At 35.3% G+C, this 15,896-nt stretch overlaps 2 protein-coding genes across 3 annotated transcripts; one reads left to right on the top strand and one right to left on the bottom strand.

The window, feature by feature from the left end:
* Positions 1–2,889: 2,889 nt before the first annotated feature.
* Positions 2,890–4,248, bottom strand: LOC118059967 (chlorophyll a-b binding protein 6, chloroplastic). Its single transcript, XM_035073031.2, has 4 exons — positions 3,993–4,248; positions 3,745–3,847; positions 3,191–3,479; positions 2,890–3,108 (listed from the first exon to the last, which is right to left on the bottom strand). The coding sequence occupies exons 1-4, from the start codon at positions 4,178–4,180 to the stop codon at positions 2,957–2,959; spliced, it is 732 nt and encodes a 243-aa protein (XP_034928922.1). The 5' UTR covers positions 4,181–4,248; the 3' UTR covers positions 2,890–2,956.
* Positions 4,249–6,627: 2,379 nt separating this feature from the next.
* On the top strand, positions 6,628–15,508 carry LOC118059965 (uncharacterized). 2 transcript variants are annotated; one of them, XR_012170883.1, is made up of 17 exons: positions 6,628–7,192; positions 7,290–7,465; positions 7,750–7,915; positions 8,110–8,162; positions 8,842–8,985; positions 9,116–9,220; positions 9,297–9,422; positions 10,132–10,314; positions 10,442–10,548; positions 10,779–10,941; positions 11,052–11,117; positions 11,790–11,883; positions 12,665–12,777; positions 13,243–13,313; positions 13,685–13,838; positions 14,029–14,827; positions 15,290–15,508. XR_012170883.1 is itself a non-coding variant. In XM_035073028.2 (16 exons), the coding sequence occupies exons 1-16, from the start codon at positions 6,871–6,873 to the stop codon at positions 14,464–14,466; spliced, it is 2,481 nt and encodes an 826-aa protein (XP_034928919.1). In that variant the 5' UTR covers positions 6,628–6,870; the 3' UTR covers positions 14,467–15,237. The 2 variants fall into 2 exon arrangements, 1 of the variants encoding a protein (XP_034928919.1); XM_035073028.2 differs by lacking the exon at positions 15,290–15,508 and having other exon boundaries at positions 14,029–15,237.
* The last annotated feature ends 388 nt before the right edge of the window (positions 15,509–15,896 follow it).

Here is a 15,896-nt window from a genome sequence, read left to right as displayed (position 1 = left end):
TCTCTGATTTGGTTTCTTTAATTTCCCCTGTCTTTTATATGTTGACAGACAAGATTTAATCATTCCTTGTTAATGGAGAGTTGTGCCTCTAAGCACAAAGCATAAGGAATTTTCTGCATAAACGAGCTCCATAATTTTGTTAGGGCAAACAACAATTCTTTTAAAGAAAATGCACTGATCTATACACATGTTTCCTAACATCCAATAGATTGTGCCACCAGAAAATCCAAATCTAAAATCAAACTACAAGATATTTTAGCCAGAGCAACGATCTTTATCTGGATTCAATGCTTTCTTCTACTCCTTGAAATGATTCGACAAGAATAACAAGTCATGGCATAAAGAACATTCTAGTCTTCTGAAGGCCTGCTAAAATGGCTACAGCATCATGACTCCTTGCTCAGAAACCGATCCAGTATGCAGGCATTAGGCCAGGAGAGTACTTGAGAAAGAGGAGGGTACTGACGAAGTTAATTAATGAAAAATACAGCAAGTTGATTGAATTGGCGTGGAGGACGTCCGTACCTGAACTGGCAAAATGTGTTTGACAAGTTAATTATAGAATCAAATTAATGAGGGGATCAAAGGAAGATTTGGTAAATGGAGACAGTAGGCATCGTCTCTGGTGTTAACAAATAAACAAATTACAAATTGTATTTCATTATACTCTTTGCACATGAAACTTAGAGCAATTCAAGGGCTTTTGCACCTTTGTTTTCTTCTTTTTTGGGGGCACCAGTGGTAGAATCCACTCGTTTCAATGGATATAAATTTTATTTAAAAAAAAAAACATTTTGCAAGATTAGCATTGTTACCAAATACCGAAATTTTATAGTATTTAAAAGGAAAAAAAAAAAAGAAGCTCAAAAGCCAAGAAACCCAATTGGAGCTTCTTCGCTTTTAGCATTTCCGTCTTTTACCATATACTTAGCTTCCGAGTGTTTGAAGATTTAGTTACTAAACTCAAATTGATTCATCAGGTTAATGTTTGAAGCTACTGCGGCTCCAGTGATATCCTGTCTGTCGTTTACGGGTGGCAACGAGGATGCGGTGAATTGTTTTGTACTCTCTCAGTCTCTTGTAATACATGTGGGCTGGTTGCTAGGTAAGGTCATTGGGCCAGCCCCTTGGGCCCTAGGCTTTTGTCTTCTTGGTTTTATTTGGGTAAAGCCTTGGTGTTTCTAAGGTATTAATTGTTTACACTTCCCGTTCGAAGAAGATAATAGTGAAGTAGATAGGTGAAAGAAAAAAATAATTATCTCTATGTGATCAGATAATTATGAAGATTAATATAATCATTAATTTTAGTTGAAATACACATAAGTTAATCTAGATGTTTATATTAATAAAATAAAAATAAAATTTAAATTGTCATAACTTTTATCATTTAATAAACATCAATGTTTTTTTTATATTTGAATCATTTCATATGTTTTTGGAAAAATCTTAAACTTGATAATTTAGATTAGGTAAAAAAAATAAACTAATTAAATATGAAGTTGTTACACTTTTTATCATGTACTAGACATCGATATCATGGATCCAAACCTAAAAAAACAATATCCCACATTTATTAGCAAATCATGGACATTAATTATTTTTGTTAAAGGAGTTTATTAATGCTAAATTATCGACTTGGAACATTAGAAACATGACTAATCATACACCCAATCCAATCATTGATTTTGAATTCGATGATTTTAATTAGGAGAAAAAATAAAACAATTACGAATTAAGTTGCTGCTATCTTTATCATGTGTTAATCATATTCCTCCCGGGTTTCTAGGGAGCAAGATGTTCAGGTCCCACAACTGGTTTTATATTCAATAATTTAGGTTAGGTGAGAGAAATAAAATAATTAGTAGCTAAGTTATTGTAATTTTTGTTACACACTAAATTACATTCATTTAAATTAAATTAAAGTAATTAGATTCTATGAACATAAAATACGAGAACACAAAAGTAAAGCAATTTTTCTACACTATCCCGATTTCTCAATGTCTTCATTACAAGCCAAGGCAACTTGAACTTCTCTGTTTCTGTATAATCCATATTTATGGGTCGGTTCAGTATTTTTATACATGTTTTTTTAAACAAGATTTTAAATTGGAGTCTTTGTTTATAAATTACACCATTACTAAAATAATTTTATCTTTTAATAGATGAACCGACTTGACCAGATTAGTTAAGATTGAATAAATTTTTAAACACTGGATTTCGATTTAATATATATAAAACCATTCACAACACTTCACTGTACAATCATAAAGTTTTCTTTGCAGTTTTGGGAGAGAGAGTTCTCTTTGCTAACAAAAGCTCCTTGCTTTATTATACTTCGCGACCATGGCAGGTAAAAGAGCGATCCCCTTCTCTTTTGTTGTTACTGACTCGTAAATTGCTGCAAGGATGATCTTGCATGGCGAAGCATATACTTCATGGGAGATAGATCCGAGGGTTCCTCTGACTGAGTTTAAATCAGGTCAACTAAAAATTCCGAGATTAGCAATCTCAACCTAAAATACAGTCTAGGCCTAAATCACGAATTTACTGAATCAATGATAGCTCAACCTAAAAATTCTAACAACTATTAATTAATAGATTAGGAAACGTGATAGCTCACTGGTTAGCAAAAGCTGGCAAAATCTATGAGGGAAAACAATTGTCCCCTGTATTGGATATCCACTCCATAGTGAAAGATGCTTCGGTTTCTTGATAAATTCAGATTATTGAGCTGTTAAGAAAAGGTGATGCATGGAGGATTCGCGTTAATGCTCTGAATAAGAGATAAATTAGGGCAAGATGGATGGGTGGTATAAGGGTACAGGGCAGTATAATTTTCAAAAGATTTCAAGGCACCACAGAAAGTTACTTCTAAATTTACACAGACCAGAAAGATAATGGAATCCTGTTTCATTGCAGATGGTTACAGTAGATAAGCAATACAATATTTGATTTTTCAAGGCGAGACCGATCTAGGGATGAGAACGTCCCCGATGTTGTTGTGCCATGGGTCAGCCAGGTGAGTTGCCAAGTTCTCCAATGGTCCAGTACCAGGATAAGCTGTTTGTTGCACACAGATCCCAACAAATGCCAACAGCGCTAGACGGCCTGCAACATCAAATGCATATTGGATTAATACTAATAATAATACAAGTACGTACACAACCATATGCCAAGATTGTGAGATTACCATTCTTAATTTCCTTGACTTTGTATTCCTCGAACTTCTGAGGGTCCTTGGAGTATCCTAGAGGGTCAAAGGCACCACCAGGGTACTTCTTCTTCTCCGTGTCTTTCTCCATGCTACGTTGGTGCTCAACAAAGGCAATGGCAACGAATTCAATGGCCAGAATGACAGGGAGGGTTCCCCATGGAACTGGCTGGCCCAGGTAAGTAGCTTGGCCACCTGGAGTTGCAGCCCACTCTTGAGCTTTTACCCAGTTGCCCAGACCCAGGGCCTCTGGTACCAGAATTCCTGGCTGCAAAATGAATTCAAATCAATTTAGTTAAGAGTAAACCTATACTCCACTGAGATTTGGACCATGGTTTAGCATCTTAGCATCTGCAAAAACACTTTTTCTAACACAGATAACCACATCAAAATTAAGGATTCATTTCTTTACGTAGCTTCTTATTTCCATTTCTAGACTGTATCATACCATATCATACAACTTCAGCAGCTCAACTGATGGATAGCTTGAAACATGGAAAGTAAAAGACAACTGAAATTAATAAAAGACTTACAACAGCGAGCATAGCCCATCTACAGTGAATGAGTTCGGACTCCTTGTATCTCTCCAGATTCTCAGGGACCTCGCCCAGCCGAAGTGGGTCGAACCCAAAGTCACTGCAACGCACCAGCCCGACAAACTCATCAGCAAAAATGTTCACAGAATAACACACATGCTGCGTAACATTATTAAATGATAACAATAATAAACCAAGGTTTCAATTAATAGTCCATGAAGCTATCATATAGTAGCGGCATCTACCCGGGGGCTGAGCCATCGAGGTAAGGTGGACGAGGCTGGCCGGGCATCCAGTCAGCAGACATGGTGACACGAGAGGTGCCATTGACACTGGGAAGTGGAATTGAAGAGGCGAATTTTGACTTTGAAGATGAGAGAAGTGAAGGGAAAGCGGTGGCAATGCCGCAGCTCATCAATGTATTGGTGGCCATTCTCTTAGAATCCGTGAACAAGTGTGGAGTTGCGTTTGTGAGAATGGGTGATGGAGAAATTGAGGTCAGTACAGGTAATATCGCAGGGAGGGATATAGGCAAAATCCAAATATGGATTGTTATTGGTTAAGGAGACTTGCTTGGGATTTGTTATTGGGCCACGTTGGATATGTTAATCTGGTTAGTGGGGTACGTGTGATATCCAGTGGATATGTGGATGAGATTGAGTGCTAGCTACAAAAATCAATGGTTCATTTCAAGGATATGAAAACGGGCAAAAAAATGATTGTCCTCTGCCTCGCAAGTCACAACCCTTGTTTTTGTATTTTTTTTTTTTTTTAATTAATATTTTTAAATCATTTTGATATATTAATAATAAAAAATAATTTTTTAAAAATAAAAAAATATCAATAGTTTCAAGTAAAAAACACTTTTAAAAACAACTATAATAATACTTCCAAACAAATTCATATACAACCCAATAAATACTCCTCGGCAATATTTAGGCGCAACCATGTTTTTTTTAAAACATTTAAAATTTTTATTTTTCTTAATATATTATATTAAAAATAAAATTTAAAAAATAAAAAAATATATTATTTTAAACCATAAATATTTTAAAAATTAATCACTACAAATAAACTATCACCGGATGGAAACTATCACCGGATGGAAATAGACCGTTGTGGGTAAAAACAATAGTGAGTACTCATACATTAACAAATATTTACACCGTGTTCGTATCATTACAGTGCTAAAATTATATGCAAATATTTAATTGCAAAAACCTTTTAACGTGAAGATTATATAATTGTTTTTAATTTATATTTGTGTCGGTTATTTATTTTTATTTTATGTTTTTAATTTGATCAGTTATTTTTTATGCTCTTTGAATCTGTTCAATTAACTCTCTCTTTTTTTAATTTGTCAAATTAATTCAGTAATTATTTTTTTATTAAGTTTCATCATTAACTATGCAAGCAGATGTGATATATTGAATACTTTATTCATAAGGTGTTTTTTTATATTCCTATAGAATCTGTATCACTAAATAAATTGTTTTTTAAATAAATAAATCACATTAATTGTAAGGTGAATAATATAAAATAAAAATAAAAAAGGCTGGTTCCTCGAAGATTTTTAGAAATGGGGAATGGTTCAGTCCTTTTAATATCAACGAAAATCAAGATTTGGAACAAAACTACACCAAATCGGTAAACAAAAGAGAAGAAGTCATGGTTTTGTCGCAAAGTTTTTATTTTCGTGAATTTTTGTTGAAAAATCATTTTTAATGTATTTTATAAATTAACTATTAGATGTTAATTACAGATCCTATGTAAATATAAAAAATTATCTCGCATGTGGAATTTGTTTTAATGATATCGTGTGATTAACATCGAGACTTTTATAAAAATCTATGCAATTATATAACAACGGGGTGATTTTGTTAAATAACTTTTTTAACCTAATAGTTTAAGTTGTAATATGAAATTTTAGATATAATTTATATTATTTTCTAATATATTTTTTAAATAAAAGCTCTTTGAACTTGAAACTTGTATAAATCTACATTACCTTGTTTTAAATTTTTTTATCAAATAGATAGGGATTGAGATTCAAACTCACGACCGCTTGGTTATTAAAGCTTTGATACCATGTCAAATAACCATCTCAGCCAATAATTTAAATTGTTATGTAAGGTTCTATGATATAATTTATATTATTCTATACTAAATTTAAAATACATGTATTTTTTTCAAATAAACCAATAATTGGCTGACATGTGTAAATAATATATTTAATATTTAATTATGATTCTAGGAGAAAGAAATTAATTCATTTTTTGCAAGCAAAACATCCTATTGAAGATTTCTCAAGATTATCATTTTCCAAGCAAAATAATATTTTAACAATTAAAACCATGTCATTTTTTAACTATTCTAGACCGTGGTTCGAGGGATTTTTGACAACGTAAAAGCACACCTATTCCCATAAAGGAAAACACACTCGTAATTTATCACCTAAACCCTTGATTTTTTATTTATTTTAAAAACACCAAACAAGATCGAAGGGGTTAAAAATTAAGAAATATAGTCTCAATTAACACGTAAACTAATAAGAATATTCTTGACGTAGAATAAAAAAAAAAGTTTAACCTTTAATCTCCCTTGAAACCAAACAAGGCCCAAGGCACCGAACCGATGTATGACATGAAAAGTATTGCAAAGTTAGAGAAATGTGAATCATATAGTTTATACCAGGGAATTGGAGCGACTGTTTATAAACAACGCTATCTTTCAAACAGAGGTCAGAATTTGGTCCGCGGCATTCAACGTTTAACTAGATCGGCGACGCGTTCAATTCCTATTCGCCCATAAAGTAGAAAAAACCAATCAACGAACCAAGTCAACCAACCATCGTAGTACCAGTAAGTACCACCTCATCTGATCTCCTCTCTCCACTACCGCCACCTTTCACACTCCACAGCCACACACAGCAAATGAATACAACTCGAGAAAAACTTTCACACAGAGCTCCTCTACTAACCACCTCCCCTCTGTTACAATATCTTCCTTCCATTTCTATCTTCTCCTTTTTTTCTTTTGTCTTTCTTTTCACGCAATCAAACCCCGAAAATTATCAATATCCGAATTAAAACGCCGAAATTACCTGCACAATCACAATCTAAAATGGCGATTGTGACCATTGCGGCGTCGCCGCCGATGCCTACTTGCGCTCTATTTAGAGAATCCAAAACGGCGACGACGAAAAAGATTTTGAAACGGCAAGGAGTTCGTGCTGTAGGAAATTTCAGTCACTTTGGAGATACGGTGCGCAAGGATTTCGAGTTTATCAAAAAAAGAATTAATAAAGGAATGGACTGGGCAAATGAAGCATTTCGAATTCCGCAAGTTTCCAAAACCCTTGACGACATTTTATGGCTTCGAAATCTTGAAGATCATAATTCTCCTCCAATTGAACCTCAATCCTGGCCTCAACCTTCATATCCAGGTCAATTCGCATTTTCTTTTCTTTTATTTATAAGTTGCTATTCTTTTATTTATTTGGTTGCATTTTGGTGTGAGATGCATGTGTTATGTGTTAACAGGACTTACCAGTGTGGATTTGCTGATGGCTGATCTTAAAGCATTGGAATCATATGCTAGTTATTTTTATTGTTTGTCTAAGATTTGGTCTAAGCCATTACCTGAAGCCTATGATCCTCAAGAAGTTGCTGATTACTTCAATTGTAGGCCTCATCTTGTCGCTTTTCGACTTCTCGAGGTATAATGCTTCTCTCTCATCTGCTAAGGTTTATTCACCTGTAGCAATTGAGTTTTTTCTCATTAGATTTTATAGATTGATTAATTGATGGCCTGCCGCATCATTGGCATGGATAAGCAGCTATTTAGGTTATGAACGAGTAATGGCGGGGATGCCAGCAATTGTTCCAACACTTGTTTGCTAATTTTTGTAGTTGGTAAAGTAAATTTAGTAAAAATGTTAGTCTCTAGTAGTATTCGTTGTGAAATATGTTTTTATTCGATTTTTATTTTGCGTGCTGGAAGGTGTTTACTGCATTTGCTACCGCAACTATTAGAATTCGAGCCTCAGGGATGAGAAAGTTTTTAAGATCAAGTTCAGATGAGGATGTAAATGGGAACATCTCACAGTACGATTTGGGGATGGTATTAAAAGAAACAATGCTAAATTTGGGTCCCACTTTTATCAAAGGTCAGAATACTCATCTGATTCCAAATGTTAGAATTCCAGGCCCTCTCTGGTAACTGTGACTCCTTACGTTAATTTGTTTCTTCTTGTTGTTCATTCTTGCAATGCTCTTGAAATTATATGCTGGCCATTTATTGCTATCCTGCAGTCACAAGATTACCAATAAGCTAGTTACATGTCTTTGCTTGCTGATGCAGTTGGTCAGTCTCTTTCCACAAGGCCAGATATTATTGGTACTGAAATTACCAAGGTTAGGTGGTGTACATGATTTTTCTACCTTAGTGTTTTCTAAAGTGTATCTTTTGTCTACATAAAATGCGTACACAGTTCCAAATGTTTTAATATGCATGTGTGTGTTGTCATGAATTGGTTCATGGGAATGAAATTTCTTATCTTTCCCTGTATGTTTTGTTGTATATTTTTTTAGTGGTTTCTGGTCAAATGGATATCCTTTGTATCTTCAAGACCCTTATAAATATATTTTACCGTGTCTTCGTGACAAAATTATCAAGTGGAGTCAAATGCCTAGGTTCAATAATTATCATATACTAATTTAATCCTTGAACAAATACTTTTAGACTTGTGTATTTATGCTGTTTGTAATGTGTGTCCTGGATGAATATTTCATACTGTGTTTGTATGGAAAAATTATCAAGTGGAGTCAAAAGCTTAGTGAAAAGATTTCCTGACAAGCTTTTAGGTTTGAGTATTTATGCTTTCCAGAGTGTGTTTGTCCAGCTGTTACCTTTTTGTGTGTTGGCACTGGTGATGTCGAGTGTATATTGGGTAAAAAAGTTTCTTGTATGAATTCTTGCATCTGTATAATGGGGACCTCGTTGTAGATTGCCATCATCATGATTGCACTGTGAAGTTCTATTATTGGATGTGTGTAATTAATAAGATCTTTGTGTTTTGAGTTATGAATGCAGGCACTTTCTGGACTGCATGATCAAATACCTCCTTTTCCCAGGACCTTGGCTATGAAAATCTTTGAGGAAGAATTGGGTTCTCCTGTTGAATCATTCTTTAGCTATGTATCCGAGGAACCTGTGGCTGCAGCATCATTTGGTCAGGTGGATCTTTGCCTAGTTATTCTTCCACATGGACAGAGATGTTGCTAATTATACAATAGATAAATATGTTTTCAGGCTTGTATTTTCAACATCTTAACTTGTTTCTTGCTATTACTGGCTGCACATTTAGGTATATCGTGGAAGCACCCTTGATGGTCGTACCGTTGCTCTGAAGGTTCAGCGTCCTAATCTACATCATGTTGTAGTTCGTGATATCTATATAATTCGGCTCGGGGTTTGTGCTAATCTACATTGACCTCTCTCTCTTTGTACATATAGTTCACAAATAATTTAGTTACAAATGTTTTCAGTTGGGCCTGTTGCAAAAGATAGCAAAGAGAAAAAATGACCTTCGCCTCTATGCTGATGAGCTTGGGAAAGGCTTAGTTGGGGAGCTGGATTATTCTATAGAGGCTGCCAATGCCTCCAAGTTTCTGGTACTCACAGGTTTTCCTTTCAAGTTAAACTGCTCCCAGTTTAGCTATATTGCAGAGAAGAAAAATAGTAGAGGTTCCAGGAATGCTGCACTTTTTGCCACTGTGCAGGTGGCATTAATCAAATTTTGCAGTGGAACAAATTTATTTGGTGGTCATGTTCTCTCTGTATTGTTTTGGGGATGGGAGTCTATTTTCTGATGACCGACTCAAAGGAAATTGATCCAAATTGTTAATTTAGATTGTTGATGATAGGGTGTAGTCTAACCACACTGTCCAGACTGGTATATTTGTGTATACCAGTAGAACATGGCCTCAAGTCTCTTTTTTTCTTGTTACTTTTTCAGGAGGGGTATTAATATAAAGTGGGATATCCTTCTAATAAAATCACTCTACATACCCTTCCAAACTCGGAGAAAAGCAACTTTTCTATGCTGAGACATGGAACAGCAGCTTCTCTGACAGATTTAATGAGGGAAAAGTACAGAGTGGTTTCAAGTTTGAAAAGAAATCTGTTTCTAGTTTCACTTGGTAAAATGACCGACTTTGTCGAGTGAGACATAAATGTGATTAACGTAAAGAATTAGCTGTGTTTAAGTCACATGGTTATAGTGGGTGATATGCCTCACATATTTAGCCGTGGAAATTATGATTCCAGCTAGTATCTAGGACAAAATGCTCATGCTTATTACTACATTTATTTTCTCTGCAGGATGCTCATTCCTCATTCTCATTCATGTATGCTCCAAAAATATTTCCAGATTTAAGCCGAAAGAGAGTTCTGACATTGGAGTGGGTGGTTGGTGAGAGTCCAACTGATTTACTATCTCTATCTACTAGTTCCACATATTCAGAAAGACAGAAACTTGAAGCAAAAAGGCGTCTCCTTGATTTGGTGTGTGATAATAATGATTTAATCCTTGCCTCTTCATTTGTCCCATTATTTGGTGCTTTGTAATCTGCTAGAACCCCCTTTTTTACAACGTTAAAATCTAGGGAAACTATACTTTCAACTGTTCCAGGTTAGCAAAGGAGTAGAAGCATCATTAGTTCAACTCCTGGAAACAGGCTTATTGCATGGTGATCCACATCCAGGAAATTTGCGTTACTTATCATCAGGACAAATAGGGTATGGTTTTGGCCTTCCATGTCCTTGATTAGATAAAACTCTGCTTTCTGTCGTAGCTGAACTTTATTTGATTATTATATCAATAATTAAGTTTGTGGCTTCAAAATCTGTCTTCCTCCTGACACATAAACATCAACTAACTGTTAAAATTTGACAAATTAGTTTCCAGCAAGCTCTGAATCTCCTTATATTCATGGCTTTATTACCTCTCCCACTAATTTCTGTGGCAGTTTCCTGGATTTTGGATTACTTTGCCAGATGGAAAAGAAGCATCGGTTTGCTATGCTTGCTGCCATAGTTCACATTGTAAACGGGGATTGGGCATCCCTTGTGCATGCTCTTATTGACATGGATGTTGTGAGGCCAGGGACTAGTATCCGGCGTATTACAATGGTATCATATTTGCATTGGGTTATCATGATCAAGTTCAAAATAATTTTTTCAAGTGCTCAACTTCTGGGACTCCCTTTTGATATCACTGATTGTTCCTATGAATAATACAGGAACTGGAAAATTCTTTGGGAGAGGTGGAGTTTAAAGATGGAATACCTGATGTCAAGTTCAGTAGGGTAAGATAATGTGTTGAGGACATATGACTATTGTTGTCCTGTACTGTGCTTTCCCACAAGTAATTTTTAGTCCTGTACTTGTGCTTTTCCAATATCCTCAAGGCAAGAACTACATATGACAGCCACCATGGAGTAACTAGTTTATAGAAAGTGACTTTGAATGAGGAAAAAAATTACCCCAATTATTTTATGCATCAATGCAGACCCCATTTAGTGGCTGCAAGCCTGGAATCCTGGATTGTTCTTAAGACAAGGTCACTCTGTTAGATGATCGGTGTTTTGAATCTAACAATTAGAAGATTAGGATAGTCAAAATTATGTGCCCTTTAGAAGTACTGGAATCTGGACATAAATTATAGGTGTTGATCATATGATTGATCCCCAACTAGGAATATGTTTCAATATTATATTCCATTGTTAATTTAAATGCTGAAGGATTATAGATTAGTCTGCTACAATGCATATCTGGTTATTCGTTGTCCATTCTACTCAATATTCAGCACCAACTAAAAAAAAGTCCCTCCCTAGCTTATATGGGATTGGTTTGTTTTCAATTTTTAGTTCCTTCTGCTTTCTTCACCTATCCTTAAATTTTCTTGATTTCATTGCCGCACAAAATTTATTTGGATGCTTTATATAATCAAATGGCTGATTGTGACTACAATTTTGAAGGTTCTGGGAAAAATATTGTCTATAGCGATCAAAAATCATTTCCGCATGCCGCCGTACTTTACTCTTGTGCTACGTTCTCTTGCATCCCTAGAAGGTAAGTTGATGAATGCCAAATTTTATAGCTCCCATCTATATATTTCAGTATTACCTGTAGGATCGCATCATATGCTTCCGTTTCAATGCATCATTTTACTTTCTTTTGAAACATACTATATAATTAAAAGTTGCTATATTTTAGCAACCAGGGAATTTCATTTTCTGTAAATAAGCCTGAATTAGCTTTTGGGTGACATTTGGCAGTTCCAGCTCTAGCAAACAATTTGGTCATGGCTTGGATACATTATCCAGGAATTAATAATTAGGGTTTGCAGAGGTTGGGTTCATCCACTTCTTTTATAAGATTCATTTCGTTCTCATTTCTCACATAATTTCACATTTGTGTTTATATGTGTGCATTTCTCATGTCACGTGAACTTTAAAGAGGCATAATAAAAACTTGTCAGCAAGGAGCTGGTTCTCAAGAAGAATTCAGATTTATTTGCCACATTGTAGTATTTTGATCAATAAAAGATGCTTGGTTCTCTGGCAGATGTTCTGTAACACATTCCAAATATATAGCTCTGACTCTTACACGAGATGGGGCCTTTCTAATAACAATAAGTTGGCTCATCTAAGCAAAATGCAGCACAAAAGCCCTCCCAGGGGAAATTCCCTCTTGAGATTCCACAGAATATTCAGTTTTGTTGTGCTAACTGTAACATGATCTTAACTGAAAGCCAACAGTCTTAGGACCTGACAATAGCTAAATTTGTTTCTCTCATTTCTCATCCTAACAATAGCTACAACTGCCAATTGCTTTGATTTTACTTTCTCAGGTTTGGCAGTAGCTGCAGATCCAAACTTTAAGACATTTGAAGCTGCATACCCATATGTTGTTCGGAAACTTCTCACTGAAAATTCTGCTGAAACGAGGAAAATTTTGCATCTGGTATCATTATGACTTACTGAACTACTCTCATAGTCTCTGTCCCACCTAGATAATTATTGATTTCCTTGTGTGTTACAGTTCATGTGAGCTATCTAAAATGTGAAAGAGAAACTTTGAAATAGTAGTTAGTTTTGAGGTATACAAGTGATTAAAATGGGAAGTTAAAGGTTGTGAATTGATGGGTTTCATGGCTGTTTCCCAAAAGACCAGTGGCAGGGATATTCTCCTTCGCTCAATGTTCTACATTTTCCAGGCACATGCTTTCAAAAATAATAACTTCTCCCATAATTTTCTCTGTGACTTAATAATTTTGGCATGTTAGTTGTCTCTGGGTCACAGAATATTTCCTTGTGACTTGATAATACATCCTTTACTACACAGAATGCTGAAACTAGGTCTGTAGAAAATTTCTGATTCCATCAGAATCACTGTGTCATGTGCTGTTTATTTATTTTTGCTATTCAGGTGGTTTTGAACAAGCAGAAAGAATTCCGGTGGGAGAGGCTTGCTCTTTTCCTAAGAGTAGGATCCACCAGGTATAACAAGAAATCCCTAAAATGTTGTCCTATGTGATACTATCTACTATTTAAGATATCCAATGTAGGACACAATTAAAAAAATCATTTCATCGATGTTAATCATTATCTCTCAAATAGTCTTCATTTTCTTGTGTTCTTTTTGTTAGTTTTGCTTTTGTGGAAAACAAGAAATATATTTGCAGTGTAAAGTTTTATGGGTATTCACATGATGCAGCATATTTGATTCATGAGAACCAAAAATACCATAAATTACTTCCCATTGTCACCCATTCTCATTTGGCACTTTTGATTGCAAATGTTCTTCATTGTCTATCTTTCTATCATTATTACATCATCCAATACATGAATAAATACTTGTACTTCTGCAGGAAAGCCTTCAATCGGGTGATAGCATCAAAGAATGAAAGTTCGCTCGATTATTTACCAAATAGGTCCAGTGGTGTTTTTGATACTGCACACTTAGTACTGAGGCTTTTACCATCGAGAGATGGTATTGTGCTTAGGAAACTTCTAATGACTGCAGTGAGTGAATTTGAACCAGAAACTTTTCATGAGATACTTTCTTATTTTTATGAGTGCTTTTTTGGGTGCTCCCCAGCGATGAGATTTCATTTTATGCTATGTAGATATTTTTGAAGTGGCTTATGGCATCATTGTCTCTCATTTTATCTTCTAACAATGAATTGGACTCATTTTGCATTTCAACAAACAGAATGGAGCTTCATTAATCCGAGCAATGGTTTCCAAGGAGGCAATATTTGTCAGACAGCAGCTTTGCAGAGTTATTGCTGATGTGCTATATCATTGGATGACTCAAACTTTTGGACGAGGCATTATGGCAACCTGGTACGGTTCCCAAGTAAGATTGACCAGTGAGGCTGACAACAGAGAGCTGAGTCCATCTTCCAGGTTAACTGTACCGGTTTATGATTATCAGTCCATATTTAGAGATCGACGCCTCAAAGTGATTTTTTCCAGGATACTAGATTCTGCAAGGAAAGATCCAGCGTTGATGCTAAAATTCTACTGGACTACATTTGCTATGGTTGTCACAGCCTCAGTTAGGGCTTGTCACCGGGTTTTGGTCTCTCTGTCCGAGGCTATGTTGGCCCCTTCTCGCATTCTCCCAAGAGTGGCAATTAGTGCATGAAATCCACAGTTGGCCCTCTCGATCCTCTTCAGAAGAAGAAGATTTAATGCAGGCATCCCCCTTGACTGTAGATTTTTGGAGGAGAACAGAGAACGTGGGATAGAATGGTAATTGGAAAACTAGGTGCTTTTGGCTTATAATGCTAATAGGAAAACCAAGTACTTTTGGCTTAAGTCGGATTTTATGACATCAAGGTATGAGTCCACCTCTGGTGCTTACCCTGACTCCAGTGAGGTGGGTTTCAAGTAGTTGGTGCCAAAATTCTTTGAACTGCAAAAAGTGGGCATCTTCAAAGTTGGTATATCGTCAAATTCTGGACAGCATTGAGGTCAATCAATGAATCAAGGCAGACTGAGGATTGGTATGTACAGAATAAGAACTGTATATACTTCGGTTTCTATAAAGTCAATGCATTTGAAATATGTAACATGTAGCATTGGTATGTGACATACGATGTGCAAGAGGCCAGGAGCTGGTGTGGTTGAAGGTCCCTGCTGAATTCCAAGCTAACTCTGAAAACATCACTGATTATTTTCTAGCCATCTAGGCCCTTCTTTTGTAACTCCTCGTGACACAACAAAATTTATGATGTAGAAGGGAAAACAGCCACATCTTTTCTCGTATCATTCAATGCAGTCGTAGCTAACTTAAGGTTGTGGGAAGACGCATCTTGCTCGTTGAAGTTATGTGGTAGACAAGGCATCATTTGAGTGAATTGAAAACATGAATTTGTGATTCATTGCTGATCTGAAGAGATAATTTCTTTGTTGATATTGTTTTTAGAAGTTGTAGTTTTCTAAGCCTAGATTTTTGCCTGTATTAGTGATTCGCTTGGGAATTGCAATGTGAGGTCGTGATGGTTGACTAAAAGCAACAAAGACTACATCGAACTTAGAGAGGGTTGCTTGCATCTTCGTCTAGCACGAGGTGCCTTCTCCTATGTCATAGTTACATTGCTTCATAGCTATCGGGAATTTACTATATGTAGCGTTTTAAACTGTAATTTAAATATATATAAAAAAAGTAATCAAAATGATGTTTTTGATTATAAAATTGCAGTTTAAAACACGATATAAACAAACAGGTAATGTGCAAATCTCAACCATATAACTAAATTAAAAAAGAATTAGCACTATAAACGTTTATAAAGTTTTGGCTGAAATCTACTCATCATATTATCAATTTAAATTTAAATAAGAAATTATTTATCAAAAACACATCAGTCAAAAAACATGGTTGTCATATCAAATTCAAGATCTTGTCCAGCCCAAGATCTAAATTGCATGTCGTTATTTTATTTTGAGATTATAATAAAAAAAGAAAGCAATATTATTTTGGACAAAACTTAAAAAATATATATCTTTAAATTAGCATAACCGATGATCAACCAGCTTATAAATTGATCGTCCTCTAAATTTAACTAGGTAAAC

Source organism: Populus alba, chromosome 10, assembly GCF_005239225.2.
Source record: "Populus alba chromosome 10, ASM523922v2, whole genome shotgun sequence".
NCBI lineage: Eukaryota > Viridiplantae > Streptophyta > Magnoliopsida > Malpighiales > Salicaceae > Populus > Populus alba.
The sequence above is the reverse complement of the archived record's forward strand: the minus strand, read 5'-3'. Positions and strand labels throughout refer to the sequence as shown.

Excerpts from the sequence above, each read along its gene's own strand:
- LOC118059967 (XM_035073031.2), bottom strand. The coding sequence starts at position 4,180 with ATGGCCACCAATACATTGATGAGCTGCGGCATTGCCACCGCTTTCCCT. Across the intron at positions 3,848-3,992 it reads CTCGATGGCTCAGCCCCCGG|TGACTTTGGGTTCGACCCAC; the intron begins GTAGATGCCGCT and ends GGTGCGTTGCAG. Across the intron at positions 3,480-3,744 it reads GATGGGCTATGCTCGCTGTT|CCAGGAATTCTGGTACCAGA; the intron begins GTAAGTCTTTTA and ends TTCATTTTGCAG.
- LOC118059965 (XM_035073028.2), top strand. The coding sequence starts at position 6,871 with ATGGCGATTGTGACCATTGCGGCGTCGCCGCCGATGCCTACTTGCGCT. Across the intron at positions 9,221-9,296 it reads TCTATATAATTCGGCTCGGG|TTGGGCCTGTTGCAAAAGAT; the intron begins GTTTGTGCTAAT and ends AAATGTTTTCAG. Across the intron at positions 10,942-11,051 it reads GTATCCGGCGTATTACAATG|GAACTGGAAAATTCTTTGGG; the intron begins GTATCATATTTG and ends TGAATAATACAG.